Here is a 19,292-nt window from a genome sequence, read left to right on the forward strand (position 1 = left end):
AGGGTGCAGCATCTGTCATTATGAGGTGTTTGGGTTTGCAACATGAAGCCAACGTACATGTGTGCACATGTGTGTTTCTGTCATAGCTGGCATTCCACACCTGCTTAGTCTGTTATTCTCTGTGTTCACCAGGCAGGATCTGGCACTTTAACTACAGTCAAGGCTGCAGGAATGCACTCATTTATACAGTAGTGCTCAAACGGCATATTTGCTGTGTGTGTGTGTGTGTGAGAGAGAGAGAGAGAGAGAGAGAGGGAAAGACTGAACCCTCTTGTTTTGAGCTGATGACAGATTTGAAGACATGGTGTTGATGAGGAGGGGTCTTCGTCATGGCTTTGTAATGTGCTGGAAAATCCCAGCTTTAAGATGGAGTTGTTTATGTCGATCTTCTGACTCAATCTGCCAAAGCTTCCAGTTGTTTAAGCTTTCGTCTTTTAGCACTCAAATTTAATAGACTGGCTAATTTCAGTACCAAGGACAGGTCCCTTTAAACGTCTCTAGTAAGTGTAAGTGCTGGAAAACAGCTCAGATGATCTCTGGATAAATGATGAAGATGTTTGTCATTTCCTTGAAGTTCATTAAACTTTAGATTTTAAGCTCCACTTCTAGGAGTCACATTCCTGTCTGGTCAAGAGACCCTTAGACCTGATAATATTTCATCATTATGACTTTGGTATTGCACAAGTGTTGCACTATTTTGAAAAATATCACCTTAGAGTGTTTGATATTCATTTTAGAGAAAAATATGCTAGTTGCAGCAACATTTCAGAAACACAGATGCTTTCATTTTACAGTTTTTTAAAGCCAGTGTTGTTTTTGGCAACATCTGTTTCACATCACATGTCACAATTCTGTCCAGCAATAATTATGCAAATATAGCGGCTCTTTTTTGAAATAGTACCCACCTTGTTTTGGAGCAAAACCCTTAATTTGCTGTTTTTGACCAAGTATGAGAGTATGTGACGACCTCCTGCTGTGTCTGGGCGAGCCGTTGCTCGGTGCCCACGCCAGACATCAACCCTCAGGGCCACATTCTTCAACTCTCTCTGTCTCTGAAAAACACGAAGCTTGCCAACATTTCACTGTTGCAATTTTACAAAAATATTCATTTCTAGTATCAACTGTTTCCACAAAGATACCTGTTATCCATCTGCAAACTGTAGCAATGCAGTGAAACAGTCTCTTGTGTCTAAAAGTTGGAGATTCTCTCAGTCTCAGAGACGCCAAATATGTTCAGATTTTATAATTCTGTATTGTTTGGATGGCTGTTACTTCTCATATCTCTATCTCTTTCTCTCTCTGCTCATCCTCTCACATCGAAGCAGAGCAATAATCACTGCTTTCCAAATATAGTCAGATCTATACATCAGTGCCAGTGGTCAGCAGAAAAGAAGTAGGTCAGTTGTATTTGGACAAAATCCCTGGAGTAGATTCCCATTTTCCATAGAACAAGCATGAAACAGTGAAAGAGACTGTTTGTGAATGTTACCCCTCCTGTAAGTAAGTGTGTGTGTGTGTGTATGTGTGTGTGAGAGCACGCCTTTTTAATATGCCCTTAAATTATTGTTTTATTGAGCGGAGACTATGACATATCCGGTAAGGCTTTCACTTTAATGAGAAACTCCTTCCCCCATCCCCCACCCTCCTCTTTCAGATGACATCAGCACTTCTGCGGATCGGCCTGACATGCTGAAGGTCATTCACTAACACATCTATCTGTGTATAACTGTAATGAGGGTTTCAGTCTTGGCTCACTCTCTCTTGTCGACACGAGTGTGAAGTCATTCTGTGGTTTTACAACATGAGCAGCCTGTATGTACTACTTACTGAATCATGTATTGACAGAATGCTGCTTTGGTAGTCTGACATGATTCAGTATCACAAAGGTGATGAGAAATCACGTCATGATTATTGCAAGACCTGCAATATGTAATTATAATTTTTAAACTGTGGTTAACAAGACTCTAAAACATTATTTTGAGGCAAGTTGTGTGTTACAGAAGTCCAACTAAAGGAATGACTGTTATGACAAAGTTGCATCTTCTGTCTCAAATGTCTAATTGTCTACATTTTCTGTGTTTGACGTTTAAATGTGGATAGTTGAGGAAAGGGGATCCAACCATTGTTTCTGTTCTTTGGCTGCTAGACAGGGCAATATATGTTTTTCCTTACAATCAAACAACTTGAACCTTTTAATAATGCAACTAAAAAACAAAATGCTTAAAATGCTGATGGACTCTGTGATGACAGTTGTTTCGGGAAGTTGAAAGTAGTTTTACAGCTACAGTCACTGGTTCCTCATAGAGACATAGAGACAGGCTGCCTCGCAACATGTTTGTAACAAAATTTACGTTTTTGTGGAAAAATTACAAATCCATAGAAGAACCTGCGGGTGACATTTGCATTGGCATCATTTGTATTCGTTGCCAAATTTGAATGATTTTAGGATTTGAAATCTTGTTGGTTATTAATGACATACTCTCATGTAAATTAGGGTATCATCTTCATATAAAAGTACAATTTCTCGCTAAGTGTTGCCATACATGATTCAAAGCTGTGTTAATATTGTTTTTTTTACATATGAGACCTAGACATTTTAATCCATATGTTTATTAATTAAATATTTGAGGTGTTTATGTAAGGCCTGCCAGCCGCAGTCGTATTTATTTCTTATTGTTTTGAGATTTTATCAGGTTAAAACATGAGACTTAAATGTCTCAGTGATGTCTTCAAGTGCTCAAGTTTCAAGTTTGTTAAATGTCAAAAGAAGTCAAGTTCAAGTCAGATCTGAAGTCCTAATTTTAAAATCCATAGCTCTGCTTCAGTGTGCTTCAGAAAGTGTTATTTCTTCAGGTTTTTGCCATCTGTTCAAATTACAAATAACTTTTTTTTTTTTTACCCCAGACTAAATAAAATGACCTCTGATTTGCCTTTATTTCATACTGTTTAATCTCAGCTCACAAGTCACCACAAACCACAAGACAGACATAAACCACAGAATGTATTCTACCTTATTTTCATTTTTCTATACTGTGTTTCTCTGCTCAAAGTGTTTGTTTGTGTTGTTGTGCCGTGTGTTTTGGTTGTGGTTCAGCTGCAGCGACCCTCCGTCTAGGCCTGTGTGAACTTGGCTTTGAGCGTTGGGGCTGTAATTTGTGCGTTCTAAAATTCCAAAGAAAATGGCACATGGCTCAACCTGCAATTAACATTTAAACAAACATCATCTCCCCATCAGCGAGGCAGCGTTGCTCTACACTAACACACTTCAGGAGGCGCTGTCAGTACAGTAAAAATCAATCTATACAAACAAGGATGATGCATATCCTGTTTTTGTGCGGTTTGTATGTTGGAGAAAAATTAGATTAGAGACTCTTAACTAGATTATAATTACATTCTTGACCATACATTTGAGTTATGCGGCTGATTAACATGAAATGTGAGATACCATCTTGAACTTCACTGTAAATTCACTTGAAAAATCCAAGTGGATAAACTATGACGATTTAAGTATTGAGAAGTCAGATGGGAGTTCATATGATTGAACCACAGGAAGGAAACAGTAGCTCTCTCTCTCTATCTCTATCTCTTTCTCTGATATGAAACTACCTCACAATATTACCACAAAATGCACACAGAAACCATTTTAAACCCAAGCAAATTTACATTTCAAAGCACATTTTTCCTGACAGAGAGCCAAGAGTTGTTGCAGTGGTAGAATAAGTTTGATAACGTTTTAGTAAAAGTAGTTTTTATATATCGACCCATATTAACTTATTGTACATACACTGGCATCAGTTTACATGTTTATACACTTCTCAAAAGACTTTTCAAAAAATTTTCTGTGGCATTTTTTTTCCTTCATCTACCTTCATCTTCATAGAGACGGTGTGTTATATTTGACGAATGTTCCCAGTTGGGAACATCATAGTTACATGTCATACACCCACCAGAAAGCCCCACAAGGATGTTTGTGGTCATTTAGAAATAGTGTCACCATTACATAATTTGCTCACCAGGAACCACTGACAAGTTTGTTTTTCAACTAAAAAATGTCCCACTCAGTATGTATAATGGTCAGAGTTGGGGAAAAACTGACTGAAGGATCCATATCAAGATTGTTTATGTTTTTAAAAATGACTATGGACCAATATATCGTTATCAGTACACATTGTGGTTTATGAAAAAAAGACAATCAGCAGATATATTGTATTTTGTAAACTCTCAAATAGTATTATTCCTATTGGCCTCAAAAATTCAGTATCAACAGTGCTATAGTTTATATCAATGCATTTACCATTCCTTTACAAAATATCTGGGTACTTTAAACTCTAACAATGTATTACATTTTATTCGGTGTCTTGCATGTAAAAATAAAACGTGTTCTGCTAAAACTACAACCATCAGACAAATGTGGTGGAGCAAAAATATTTCCATTTAAAATTTAGTGCAGGAAAAGTATAAAATCGTATACAACGAAAATAAGTGTAAATAAATATTTGTAGTTTTTTTCAGTTTTTTTTTTTAATCATTCCTATGGTATAAAACTCCAAATTTTCCCCCATGGACTTGTGCAGGTTTTGCTATGACGATTCCCTGATTTGTGATGTGATGTGTGTTTTACATCAACAGCTCTAATTTAATTTAGCAATCTCTTGGGATAGATTTAATTTCTACAGAGGATGGATAAACATTTCCAGAGGCTATAAAGCCTTCATTTCATTTATTAACCGTCATCCTCTTCTCTCACCTCTGTCGCGCTGTCGTCTGTCCTCCATCAGCAGCGTCTCTGCTGCTGCCGCTGCTGCTGCTGCAAGGCGTGCCGCGGCGCACCGGAGCCCCATGTGATAGTGACGGGAGGTGTGGGAGGTTGGAGGAGGAGGAGGAGGAGGGGGTGTCCTAAAACAGTTTGCTGGTCCTCACATTTCATCACTCCAGATCCAGGCCACCCCGGGGCGGAGCTGCACTGTAGAGCTCGTAATTCGGACGCGTTTGGATACCAGCTTCTGTAACCCAGTTGTGTGTGTTATCTTCGTGGTTGACTCGGGGTAGTTTTTTTTTTTTTTTGCTTTAAATTGAACATAACCAAAGACAAGAAGTGTCCACCTCTGTGTTTGTTCGCCATGGGAGCAGAGAGCTCAGTGCAGCGGGACGTGAAGAGCCAGGAGGATGCCTCAGCCTCAGCCTCAGCCGGGGAGCTTAGTGCGGAGGTGAAGGTGCTCCAGGAGGGAGGCAGCGTCCTCGACAGCAAGGTACAGTCTTTACCTACTGACACCTTTTTGGTCCCTGTCACTGCTCACCACACCTCCCTGCGCAGTAGGCACAGAGCCGAGAGCGCAGTGAGACAGTCTGGATGATGTAGGGACGTTTATCCTGCTTCCTACTGTCTGCTGTAACGCTCCTCACTTTAATTCTTTTATATCCGCTTACCTGTGTGTTTGCAAACATACCTGTCGTCCCCCCCTCCCCCTTCTCTCCCTTATGTGTCCCACTCTGTGTGCATCAGTAGCGCGCTGCAGCCTCCATGCGCCTCCGATGCTGTTTTTGCTGAGTAATGGGTCGAGGTGTCTGCAGTCCCGCAGTAATAAAACAGTCCAGATTTATAACCAAACAGACCACCTGCGTTCAGGGTGTTAGTCATCAACACTGTGGATCACGAACCAACACATATTCATTTCTTTTGATGGTCTTTGGAGCTCTTGAAGAGAGCAGTGATGGATGATTGAATAAGAGTGTGACACACTAATAATAACAGGCTCACATCCTGCACTTTTCATGTTGTTTTCCCCCAAAGAGATCGAAATATCCTTAGCTTTTCGACTTGAATTAAAATATAGTAATCCTCTACAACATTTCAGAAAGGATTCTTTATAAATATCATCTTAATTGGCAGATTTCTGTTTCTTTTACCTGCACAAAGGTAGAAAAGTTAAAAATGTTTGGCAGCAAATTTAGACAAATTAAAAATACATAATAATAATAACATAATAAGATAGTAATATGTTATTTATATGGCACCATAACAAAGTTATAGAGTGCTTCACATTAAAAACAAGAAATAAAAAGTAAATAAAATCCAAAAACACAAAAGTCAAGATAAAAAATAATTGAACACATATAGTTATAACAGATGTGGAGAGAAACTAAACTGTGGCTTCAAGTACACATCAGAAAATAGACAAAATCTAGTAAAATAATAGGAAAGAAATGTGAAAATGAAACATGAGAGACATGATTTCACAAAAGTCACCATAAACTCACCATTCAAAGCAGACAGAATAAGGTCTAACCTTTCAGCTTCATAATATAATCGTCATTATTAGTTTTTGTTTTTTTGTCCCATCCTGTGCTGATGTGTATCATTCAGGATTCTCTAGACCTCATGACTCCAAAACCATTAATGAATAATTAATAAAAATACAATGGCAACCTACTTGGAGAGAAAGCCCACTTTGCAGCCTATAAGCATGAACTTTTTTCCTCCCATTAAAGTCCCATTTAAGTCTGTTGTTGAAGTTCAGCACTGTGAGCATTGACACTTTGTTGTAGTTAATGCCAGATAATAAATGTGCTGTAGGCTTGATTAACTCTTGTGCTATGCTATAACTCCACATGTTAATGAAAATACAACTGAACTCTTCTTTTTAAAAGTTAACGCCTTCTTCATTTGTGCGGCCGTGCAGTGCGTGTCAAGGTCCGGCTGTCATCGTCAGAGGTATCTTGCAGACTCGGCACTCTTAGCTGTGTGTAAATTGCTCAGCATTGTGTGAGTGAATATTTGGAAAGCGCCTGCTAATGACTATGTATGTTTCACCACCTGCTCTATTCACGCCTCATATAATCTATTGGATTTATTGACTTTTTTTATAGGCAAGAGGTCAACAGGTCACATTTTGTGGCCAGTCTGTCTTCCTGAAAGGTCAACACAAAGGTCAAATGACGCTGAGACGAAGGTTAAGAGAGAGAAAGGGTATAACGTTTGGTAAAGATTTCAATCATACGTTTGCTCATTCTTGTTTAATTCTCAAGAATGTGTCTTGTTTGCTCCTGTTTTCACATGCCGGCGTGTTTGTACAATTGTTCTCCAGTGACTTGACATCATCTGTGTGGCGGTCGGATGTTTTGTTAAGTCTTGAGCTGTTATCACAGGTATCATCGTGGCGGCGGTGTTTTCATTCGTATTTCACTCGTGACATTGGAATGTATGATATGAAACGTTTCAAAAGTGCTCATCTGACTTTAGTGTGTCTATTGTGCTTTGTGATTCCAGCTGATACACTTCATGTGCCCGTACCTTTGACAAGACGTCTCTCCGTGTAGCACATTGCTGGTCACAATGCCTGCACTGTCCTTGGCTGCTGGCAGCTTTGATACTAGCCAGGCTCATATTGTTTGTTATTGTACTCACACTCATTCCACATCAATAAAAACAGGTGATCAGTAGCCAAAAGGACTGGAAGTACGGGGAAATATCGGATCACTTTACTTCATTTGTAGAAATATGAGAAGTACATAAATTGCCCAAGCCACTATTGAATCATTGCTTGAATCTTCTTGGCTAAATTGAGTAAAATCAGTGACGCAAATTTGAATGTGATCTAATTTCGACATGACAAGTTGGAATGGCTTTACAACGTGAGATTATTTGTCTCGCGGAAGTTTATTATTGTTCTGTTTGGTAGCTAAGAAGCTCACGATCAGACTGGTTTATGGACATATGATGACTAAGGATATGAAGATGACATGAAATTATGAAATATTATATGATGTCAAGCACGTTTGGTTTACATATTTTGTAAAACACATCCATGACACCGCATTTTCCATGCACATTAATACTTATAACTGCTGTCAACAATCCTGAAAAGTGAGGAAAAATCTTAAATGTTCAAATAGCTCCTATTTTGTACTTGCAAATCTGTAAAGTTTGTTATGAAACACAGAAGAAGACCATGACCTTGTCTGTAGCACAAAGTGTTTTATTCCTCACACATTACAAAATGGAGGATATAAGAAAGACTTTTTTGTCTAAGATGAAAACAGTGATTTGGAAACCATTTATTTAGATTGAATGGTAAACAGAGATTACACTGATTTTACATGGAAATGGAAGGAAGTGGGGGGAAGTGTGTGTGTGTGTGTGTTTGCGTGTGTTTTGGATGGTGACAGTGTGTGCTTGGTTGAAGCGGATGGAGTCTTCCTGCTTGATACACAGTCAATAAATATCCTCCTCACTCCACAGAGGAATTTTAGCAATGCTTCTCTCTCCACCACCACCACCAGTGACCCGCCTTCCTCATACCTCACTGTCTCCAACAACCTCAGAAGTGTTATCAAAATAATCAGATGAAGGTCATGATACACGTAGGTGTTTACACGGATTGCAGAGTTGCTTCCAGGAAGGTTATGTTGTCGCAATCTACAGTACAGGAATCATTTTGTTAATGCCACAAAATCAGCTCATCTGAATATTTGAGAATGTTTTCATCCCAAAAATGTAGCTTTTTCCCACCACCGCTATGTTGTTGCCTGTGTACTATTGTCTGTGAGAGCAACGTTATAGTTTTGAAGTGAAATGTACTAAACAAGGTGATTGCGCATGATAGAATAATTATTTACTTAATCATGATCACAAAGTTGTAATGTAAGCTTACCTTTAAAGTCCAACTGAAATCACATTTAATCATCCCTCTTTGCAGTCAAAAATGATGTCAACATGTTTTTTAAATGTATTGTTAATAATAAAATTATTAGAATGAATTTGAAAAAAAAAAGTCTTTTGGGAGAATTTTTGTCTCAGCTGGCTAGAGGGTTGTCGGGGGCTTGTTTGATTAACATTAGCTGGCAGGCTACTGGTGTTACACTGTATACAAGCTGCTGTAGCTACAAGTCATGGACAGACAGCGTGTCGCTAACAGGGATTTTGAGCAACGACCAAACCAGTGTCTAACCAGACCAAAGTGACATTTGCAGATATGTTTACATATTGTTTAATATGCTGCAGTTGAGCGGCTAATCAGCTATCTAGCCTGCTAACTGATGTTAGCTGTGCACTTTCTCCTGGCATACGTTTGTTTGGTGGCTAAAGTGCAGGACAAGACATGTATTCATGTTTGTAAGTTAGATAAGGACATTTCCACATTAGCAGGAAAGCTAATGTGGATTGTTGTTCAGAGTCTGAGATCCCTTGTGATTGGTTTGCATGTCCGATGCTAAATTTGTCCGACTGGCAGTACAACAGTAATTATTCACAGTTAAAGAGTAACTGAACACCAGGCTGAAAAGTAGTGTTTCACTGCCCTCTCTGGTTGAACGTTTCAAGTTTCTATGTGCTCTTTTGCACATGTACCTGCACCCAGCTGTGATGTCACTGTGTACTAACACACCTCGGAGTACACCTCTACATCACTGCAGCAAGGTGAGAAGTTACACGACTGGAGATCAATAAAAAAATAAGGTTTTCAATGTTTTAAATTGCTCTTTAAGCTGAAAATCTTGCAGGAGTTTTAACAGAATAACATGCAGAAAAATTACTAATTTTTAAACATGACCAACATGTATAATTTGCAGAGTGGATGTGTCTAACAGGGGGCTCCACCTTAGTTTCCTAATCCACTTCTCTTTTCTGCACCCCAGCTAGAGAAGAGCTTTCTGTAAATTCGCTGTTACTGATGTGAAACTGCGGTATATATCAGTGTGGTCATACACATCTACACTAACTCCCAAATGAACAATAGCAAACACATTACAAGTAACCACCTAGACAGACATGAGACTTGCATCACATGTCCTCCATGATCCTTCACCCATCACAATAGCAGCAGCAGGTGACTCCAATCATCCAACATCATGTTACATAATGTAATGTGTGCTGATTAAGGCTCATACGTTCCTGTATAATGAGCTGCGGCTGATCAGACGCTGCTGTGGCTCTGATTATCCTGTTTAGCAGAGAGAGAGAGACAGAGTGGGGGGGGGGGGGGAGGGGTCAAACAGAGGATCCATTGAGGATGGGCTGGGACAGGGACAAGCCGGGGGCCCCTGTGTGCACCGGCCCAAAACAAGAGGAAGAAACCAACAGGGGAGGGGGTGGAGCAGCATTTTGGGTGGGCAAGGGCAGAGGGGACGGGTGTGGAGTCCAGAGAGAGAGAGAAAAAAAAAGAGTTTGAGAAAGAAAGAGAGTTAGAGGGGGACCCGCCAGCGTGACATAAAGTCAGATGAATCAGCCGATTGTTCCCTTAGTCCTCCCTCCTGCCTGATTTTAAAAGGACACTGATGACAGAGGTTGGGTGAAAATGGGCTCTCGTAAAAAGAAAAGAGCAAACTCAGAGTGTGTTTATAAGTGTGAGTGTAGAAAGTGAAGGTATGAGGCCTATTTGTCTTACTATCAGAGGGCTTACAAACAAATCTATTCTATCTAAAAAAAAGAGTAAAAGTAAAAATGTATTTGATGTAGCTAACTTCCTTGTTTACTTTCATTCAATCAGTCATTTCCACTCAAAATGCACTTTTCACCTGTATATTCTGCATATCATGCAGAGAAAACATCAGCTGCTGTAAACACCACTGATATAATAACACATTGTACATCCAGAGAAACAACTGCAACTCAAAGAAAATATTGTTTAAAGGAAAGGTTTGCATTTTTTCAAGTCTTTCCTAACATGACATGTCCATATGTACAACAAATGACTTTTTGTTCGCTGTAAGTATTCAGTCCATACTGGCCGTCAAGAAATGTGTAAACATAAATGTGTAAAGTGATGTGTAAAAATTGCTTCTTAAATTCAGCTGAAGCTAATCTGATAATCAGTCTAAATTAGACAAATCTGCTTAAAACTGATTACAAGCTTAAGCAAAACTAAACTGGTAAATTCTGTTTAGGGAATGTTAGTTTGCATCTTCTGACAGTGAGATCTGACAGACATGTGTGCTAAGTTTCCTTCTCCAGAGGTTTATCTTCATTGTGGAAACCAAAACATCTTTCACTGTGTGTCAGAAGTAATTCAATTAATGGAGTCAGAACAGAAAGTCAACAGACAAAGGTTATTCTGTACTATTCCACACATGCAAGGACATGAGAAATTGTATTAAATCAGAGGAATGCAATTTAAGCATGAGGGAGTTTTCCATCCCCAAATGTAAAGGCAAACTCCCAAACTGTAACTGCATTGTGCAAACTGTTGCCTCACCAGTTTTTTTTTTTTTATGAGTAATGATAATGAACAGCCATGAACTTTCATTTCTTATCATCTTTGACAGTAAAAGCGTTCTTATCATGATTTTTTACACATCTGCAGTCACAAAACTGGAAAGGAAACTCAAAAATGCTCCAAAACATCAAACTGATTGCTTAACCAAATATGACTTAATGAAATATTATATAATTAAGATAATTTACCGTCACACTGTCAACTATAGTAAATTTTCCATGGTGATTGTTTTGCTCTAAAAAAGTAAATCAAATTAAATGTATGATTCTTCTCTCTCATTTTAGTAGAGGAGAAACAGGAAGTGGCTTTCTGTTAATTAGTCTGTCCCACAGCCCAGTGCTGTATCTTCCATCTCTCAGATTCACTGCCAGCTCCATTACAGTGAAAAAAGTGTGTACCGAGGATGTGAAAAACCAGAGCTCTTTTATTCCTCTATCCAACAAATTTGAGTTCACTCAAATTATTTGATCTAATAATGAGTCCGCAGGACAATGTCAAACCCCGAAATGGCATCAACAAAAAAAAAAAAAGTTACATAATGTCAATGCTTCTTTTTTTTGTGCTTGTTTTTGTTTATTACAGCGCCTGTGCATTGTTCCCAGCCCATTTTTCCAGCTCATTTATCCATTAAATTGTTTACAGTGCGGCAGAACTGAAATAAGTTTGTTCGTCTTTCCACCAAATAACTGAGTTAAGTCCAGAAATGAGAGGACATTTACAAGATCATAAAAGCTGTGTCATTCAGAAATGTTTCCCATGACTCTGCAGTGTATGCAGTGTGATGATCATATTACAGTCAAAATCCTCTGTGGTTTAATGTAGTTGTTCCCAGCCTGTGTGTCAGGACATCTGTTATTGGTTGCAATGTAAATCTGAGGATGATTGACGTGACTGTAGATTGCAGTTGCAGAGTAGCAGAATAAACATATTTCTGCTGCAAAAAATAATGTTATATTCCTCAGAATTTCCTTTTATCTCTCTTTTATTTGATGTGAAATATTTGATAATTTTTACATCTTCAGGCCTTTAAAACTTCTTCAAATTGAACAAAGGAAAAAAATCACTAATTGGTTCAGCTGTCCACAACTAACACAGACCTGCAAACTGTAACAATGGATTTCAAGTAGATATTTTTGCTTCATCTAAGCTTGGCAACCGGTTTAAGACACTGTGATTGAGTGCGTTGATAATTCAGTGTCATAAATTCACTTTCACTTGACTCTGAGTGTACTTTTCTTAAAAAAACATAAAAACACATGAAGAAATGGGTACACTTTATGCCAAAGAGATGATAAAAAAGAAGTGGACTGTTTCAAATAGTGACATGATTGTTGTGGAGCCATGCTCATATTGAGGCCTGAATTTGGTTAACACAAATTGGAAAATGGTATTTTATTCAATTTAGAAGTTACAACTTTAGATTCACAAACACAACGTAATCATACAGTATCAGTGCTTCTTGTTGGCAGTAGTGATGATGGAGATGTTAGGAGGAGTTTTCCTGATTGAGAAGCATTGTCTTGTTGAGTGATGGCGTCTTATTGACACATCATCACTCCACAGAGACTTACAGCCACTCTGTTCCAGTCAGTCATGATTGGGAGACTGTGCCATATCAGCTTTCTTTTGCTGTCTTTCTCTGACATGCACATTTCCAGGTCTATATTTTTATTCTGGGGCTCTACTGGAATATCTTTGCATTATTTACAGTTACAGTTACAGCTCCTGTCTCTAACCTTAGCAACAAAGGCTATGGAGGCAGCATTTTTACATATGTTCACCTCAAGTTTTGGACCTTTAACCATGTTTAACACAGACATCCGACATCATAACAGTATAGAAATAACAGAAAATCACAAAAAGCATGATATGTTCCCTTTAATCCTTCACCAGTTTTTTTGTCCGCATGCAAAAGCAAAGTTAGCTAAGAGCACTCAAAGTTCCTCCAAATCAAATAATTGTTTGATATTAGCCTGAAGAAACTACATTACAGCATTTTAAATAAATGAGGTTATCTGTCTTTGTATAATTAGATTGTGATCATGCACAACATCTGATTGCAATATAATACATATCTCACAAAGAATGCTCTGAATAGTTTAGGTTGCTCATATTTGACCAATGATCTGTGTATGAATCAGTGGATGGTTGGTTGATTTTAGGAGCTTCAGTGTGACGACCCCTCTGCTGCTGCTGTGCTCTGTTTGCTGGGGCGGGTACCGGAGGGCTGATTAGTGGGATGGGACACGCATATATACAGCCAGAGAAGCTGCTAGTTCAGACTCTCTCTTCTCTCCCCTACACCACCCATACATCATGCACTCATCCAATCCCTACATCACTGATCTTACAGACTAACCACACCAATTTGTTATTTTGGTTTGTTCTGAGTACTTTGTTTTAAATAAATTTGCTTTTGTAATATAGAATACCTGTGTGACTTCCCTTTTTTGCCACAATATAGAGCCAGGCTGTGATATTCACATACAGGTGTTCACTTTCTTATTGATGTCTGTAAGTTAGAGCTGTGGCATGAATTTATCATCGTTTTTTGCACAGTTCACTGTTTTAAAAATGTATTTACGTCTGTTCTGGCTCCTCCACTGCAGCACTGCGCTCAAATAACCTCTCCGCTACCTCCATTACATCATCTGTGCACCCGTTCACCCATCTTTCCTCCACAGTGCCTCTCTTTCGCCCTCTCCTCTTTTTGGTCCATGATTCATCTCTCATCTCTCTTTCCACGTGAGTGGAGATGCACCAGGTTACTCCATTTTGTTTGAGATCCAAAGTGCTGAAACAAAATCGTACTCTTTAGATCCCACCTCACTAATTTACATGTCTATACATGACTAAAATTTATGATGTGTCATTGTACAATAACACATGATACACCTAAACTACAAATATATGTGTGTCACAGTCTTCCAAAACAGCCCATACAAGTGTTTCTTGATCTAAGGCTCCTATCAGCAGGATGACATTGTTTTTTAATGATTTTTCACAGTTACAACACTGATCTGAAACCGTTGTGGATTAGGTTAAGTTTAATCATCTAAAACTGATTGGTGAAGGTTAGATAAAGATTGTGACCATAGTTAAATGAAACCAGTGCTGATTGTTGGAAGGAGATAGGATGCAAACAGCAGTCTGCAGTGAAGCCAAACACTTTGCAGCATAGCACATTTACGCTACCTCTGGCTTTGCTCTTCACAGTCATTATTCATATGACCAAGCAAGTTGTCAGGAAAACTTAAACTTATGCCATTTCAAGCATTTGAACAACGACATGCTTTAGTGTCAGAGCATGTCTTTCTATGTTGTTTGGACCCTAAGTCTTAGAAGGCTCCATCAAATATTTTTTATGGATCTAAGAAGTAAGTTTAAAAAAAGGTGGTGTTATAAATAGTGTGGCTCTCATTCCCTCACCCCTCACTCACTCTCTCTTGCACTTGTTCACCTTTGGTTGCCGCCTTCCTCTCTTTTGCTCTTTTTTTGCACATCCATTTTTCATCAGCTTTGGTCCTGATGCAGCACTAACTGCCTCATAGAGCACAGTGGAAGATGTGTGAGGTCATGTTGTGTGTGTGTGTGTGTGTGTGTGTGTGTGTGTGTGTGTGTGTGTGTGTGTGTTTGTACTGGTGTGTCTTCAGTGCTGGTGGGACTTGGGGCATTTGAAGGACAAATGGTGAATCATGGCTTCGATGCAGCTGCTCACTTGGTTAGTACACTCATGTGGGGCGGTGTTGCCTCTCTAATCTGTGCAGCTGAAGTGCAGCCTGAGATTTACTATATTGACCAAGCTCACAACTCGTATATCACAATCCCTGTCCAATAATAGTAAAACCCATCGACCTGGGAATAAAAAGAGCAGTGGCGGAAAGTAACCGAGTACATGTACTCAAGTATCTGAATACTTATTTGACCACTGAGATGTGTATAAAACTAACAGTATGTATCCTAAACATAATATTTATATGTTGCTAAATTGCAACAGCAAAAACATTTTTAATTAATGTGCTGCATCTGCAAAGTGGCAAAATGTTCATATTGATTGTATCTGCAAAGCATTCACTGTCAACGTATTTTAATTTGCTTTCTCTACTTTATCCGTTAGTGGCAATAAAAGCATGATTAATGTTCTTATGGTTATATATTATGCAACTGAAAGCACTTAGTTAATGTTACAAAGAGATCCTGGTGTTGTAAAAAGTTGACACAGGCTTTAAGCACCAGACAAGATGTGTTTACTTTTTCCATCTTTTTTTTTTTCAGTAGCTGACCCCGGTCTCTGGTGTCAAAGTTCTTCATAAAATCTTTATGAAACAGGATTGCCTTGTGGGACCCCTGATATTTATTATGATACTTGATCCTGTTGTAGACGAAACAGATTCCTACTGTAATTGGTAGAGTCATGACTAACTGCACTTTCGTCACAAATCATGACCTGTGTATACTGTTGCATTGGGACTCTTTAATTGTAAGTGGTGTCTTATGATGCCCACTGCTGTATCAGGATAATTAGAAACATACAGCACAGTGAATCAGGTGGTCACTGCTTACTCATTTGAGCCAAATGGAAGTGTTGTTTTAAACTGCTCACCGCTTTATTGGAATGGGGAGTGAAATATAATCGTACAGTTTACCTCCTCCATGAGCAAGACCTAACCTTTTTTACATGAACTTGTTCCATAAGCAGACCTACAATATTTCATCATACTATACGACAAATAATTTTTCCACGTTGCATTTGACAGTTCTCCATGATTTAGCAAGACAACAAGCCACCATGACTTGACATGTGCTTGTTTGTGATTAAGCTGTGCCCCCTTTTTTTAGACTACGTAATTACATCAGCAGACTCAAGTCCATATACTGTTCCTGCTCTGTTAAGCAGACAAATGAAAGTAATGAGATGAAGAGAACAACTATGAGGAGTCGGCTGTTTTCTGGCTAGAAAACAGACCTCCTTTTAAATCTGATTTCTTTCACATGTCTCTTTTAACTGTGTTAAGAGAGCAGCGAGTCGAATGGCACCCAGCAACATGTGAGAAATAATATGATACATAATAATATATGACATCAAATTTCTTCTGAAATTCCTCTCGTCCAGCTGACATCTGCTCCTTTGCTTTAAAGCTGCACTAATTTTTGTGCAAACTATGGATCAAAAGACTATGTGTAATATGAGAGGCGTTGCTTATAGTGACTAAGAGAATTATGACCTGACTCTGCAGTTTGTTAGCAACTAGTGAGTCAGATGTTTACATGATATCTGTAAGTTAAAGGCAATGACGCAATTGATGCATATTTTAAGACATTTTGCTTCTCACAACTTATCACCTCTGGATGAAAAGATATTTCCCTCAGGAGTTGGTGGAGACCAAAACAGAGCTAAAATGAGAGCGAATATTGGACTGACTCCAAATGAAAGATAATGTCCTGTGTCTGGTTCACCACAACAACCTTATAAGGTGATAATATGTCAGTGTTGTGTTTACAGGTTGTTAGTGTTCCCAAGTTTGTTTGTTTTTCATTAATATACCTATCTGTATTATAGAGTATCATTAAACACTAAAACATGTCTTGATGCTTTACAAAATCTGCTATTGAGAAAAGTAAATTAGTGTGTTGAGTCCCACCTGTTCAAGTAAACAGAGCTAATAAAGTCTATTCTATGTCAACATCATAATCCACTACACACATTAGCATCACACTAACTTATTTTAATATACAACATTTTCAACACAACCTTCGTTAGTTAGTTTATTGACTCACATATAAACCAAAAAAAGAAAAATATATCTTCAAATAAAAATGTGAGGTCGAAACATGTCATTATACAATATGATTCTGTGACCACATAAATAAAAATTACTGCACAACATGGGAATGTTCCAACATTTTCAGGAAAAATTTATTGTCTCTGGTAATAAATAGTAACTTAAATTCATTAGAGTTGTGCCAAACAGCAGTTATGCTTATGTCAACTCTCTCCACATCTTTACTGTAACATCTTCTCTCCTCTTGCTCATGGAGAGGAAGTAATACATTTCAGATGTAAGGAGCAATATGTGCTGTTTCTCAACCACACACATTAACTATCCAAAAATATTTGACTTTGGAAACTGTTCTTCAAACTCTTTGGAAAGATTAGTCAAAGATCATGTGTGGTTTAAGTGACGTATTTGACCCTGAATGTTGTTTCTGTGCCAAAACTTAGATCAAACATATAGACATTAGTAAGGCAATAATCTAAGAGTAATTTGAGGCCTAAGGCCATCAAAAACAAAGTCTGGTATAAGTGTCTCGCTAATTAAAGCCATGTTTATAGCATCTGTATTCTTTCCAGACACCCCTTCTCACCAGTCATCTTCTTTTCTCACATATATGACTCTGGAGCTCAGATGCTTATCGGGGCTCAGAGATATTTAGAGATTCATGACAGGCGGGTCAGCAAAGGGGGTGGATTTGTTATTACAACCCAGTTAGAGAGGCAGGCCCCTGGGGTCAAACACTGGCCAGTGTGGCCTGATTATGATCATGTCCTGGGGGGTCTTTCCTCTGACCAGGCTGTTGTTGTTGTTTGGCTCCGTTTGCTGTTCAAGTGTAGCAGTCGCACAGATGAAGGGACGGGGAGATGAAAAACAGACAAATTGTGGGAGGTATAGAGACGTCAGGTTAAAGGGTTAGTGATGCACTGATGTAGGTAAAGGACAACCTGGTTTCATGTGTTGGCCTGAAATGGCAACTAACAGGTGTGTGGACTCGAGGGTCACTCAGACTTTTGGTTTGCATTTCTTTCTCTCACACACACGACCACATAAAGACACACACACGCTCGAGTCTCGGCTTATTTTTATCCCTGCTGTTTTATTTATCTAATTTAGTGTCCTTTGAGTTGTCCTCTCACGTCATGTATATGAACTAAGCGGAAATCAAATAAAGCACACAGTCACACAAAGAGACTGGTGTGGTGTCCAGGGCTGAGATGTAGAAGACCAAATATGATAGGTTACCAATTTTAGCAAAATACTTTCTGAAGATATTATTTTGTCTCTCTTCTTTTCATGCAGTTCATGAAATTTGATCAATTATGTCAGTTACCACCAGAGCCGTTTCTCAGGTCTTTTGGAACAAGTCCAAATCAAATCTAAAGTCTCATCAAAGCAAATGCAAGACTCATGTCTAATGCCAACCATTACAGTGATTCAAGGTGGTATTTGAACAGTTTGCTGTTTTAAAGTATCTTACATAACTAACACAGAGTCCTTTCAATGCATAGGTTTAATAATTTAAGGTGCGTGCAAGACCTACTGCTGCTGTCTCTGGCTTCAGGGATCTCAGTGTTGGTTGGTGAAATGTCTTTACAAATATTGGACAGGTATTGGATGAATTGTCAAGAAATTTTGTACAGACATTCATGTTTTCCTCAGGATGAATTGTAATAACTTGGATCAACATTTAATGTGTATAATATTTTGGTTTATGACCAGATACCTGCAAAATGGACACAATTCCCATCAGCATCAGCTGTGCTTTGTGTTTGGTGCTAATTTGCAAATTTTAGCATGCCAATATGCTAAACTAAGATGGTGAACATAATAAACATTATACCAGCTAACCATCAAGGTGTTAGCATTGTCATTGTGAACATGTTAGCATGATGACATTAGCATTTAGCTCAAAGCTACTGTAGACTCTTGTTTATATTTCCAGGACTTTATCAGATCAAAAATATAAATGTATACTTTAAAAAAACTATTATGTCATTTATAGTTGCACTTTTATTGTAACTTGAGTAACTTTCAATGTGCTTAAACCCCAAATTATTTTAAAATAATCATATTACTGAGTCTGAGAACTATAATCAAATCCCAAATAAGTAATATCTACTTTACTATGGATTGCAGGACAGTTTTTAAGATTTAGCCAAGCACCAGAGTGAATGTGACCTTGCACACATCCTCTTATTTAATGACCACATAGGTTGATTGTACCATGCACTCCACAACGACCCATAGGTGTCTTTTCTAATACGCCACCTCTATCGCTGCTTTCCAAAACTGTTACAAATCACTG

At 38.4% G+C, this 19,292-nt stretch overlaps 1 protein-coding gene across 1 annotated transcript in view; it reads left to right on the forward strand.

Annotated features, from left to right (window-relative positions):
* The first annotated feature begins 4,925 nt into the window (after nucleotides 1-4,925).
* Nucleotides 4,926-19,292, forward strand: part of akap12b (A kinase (PRKA) anchor protein 12b) — a 47,492-nt gene continuing 33,125 nt past the window's right edge. The window contains exon 1 of the mRNA XM_067572354.1: nucleotides 4,926-5,249. Coding sequence (XP_067428455.1) covers nucleotides 5,121-5,249 — 129 coding nt within the window. The 5' untranslated portion in view covers nucleotides 4,926-5,120. The remainder of the gene's footprint in view (nucleotides 5,250-19,292) is intronic.

This window comes from Thunnus thynnus, chromosome 18 (genome assembly GCF_963924715.1).
Source record: "Thunnus thynnus chromosome 18, fThuThy2.1, whole genome shotgun sequence".
In the NCBI taxonomy this organism is placed as follows: domain Eukaryota; kingdom Metazoa; phylum Chordata; class Actinopteri; order Scombriformes; family Scombridae; genus Thunnus; species Thunnus thynnus.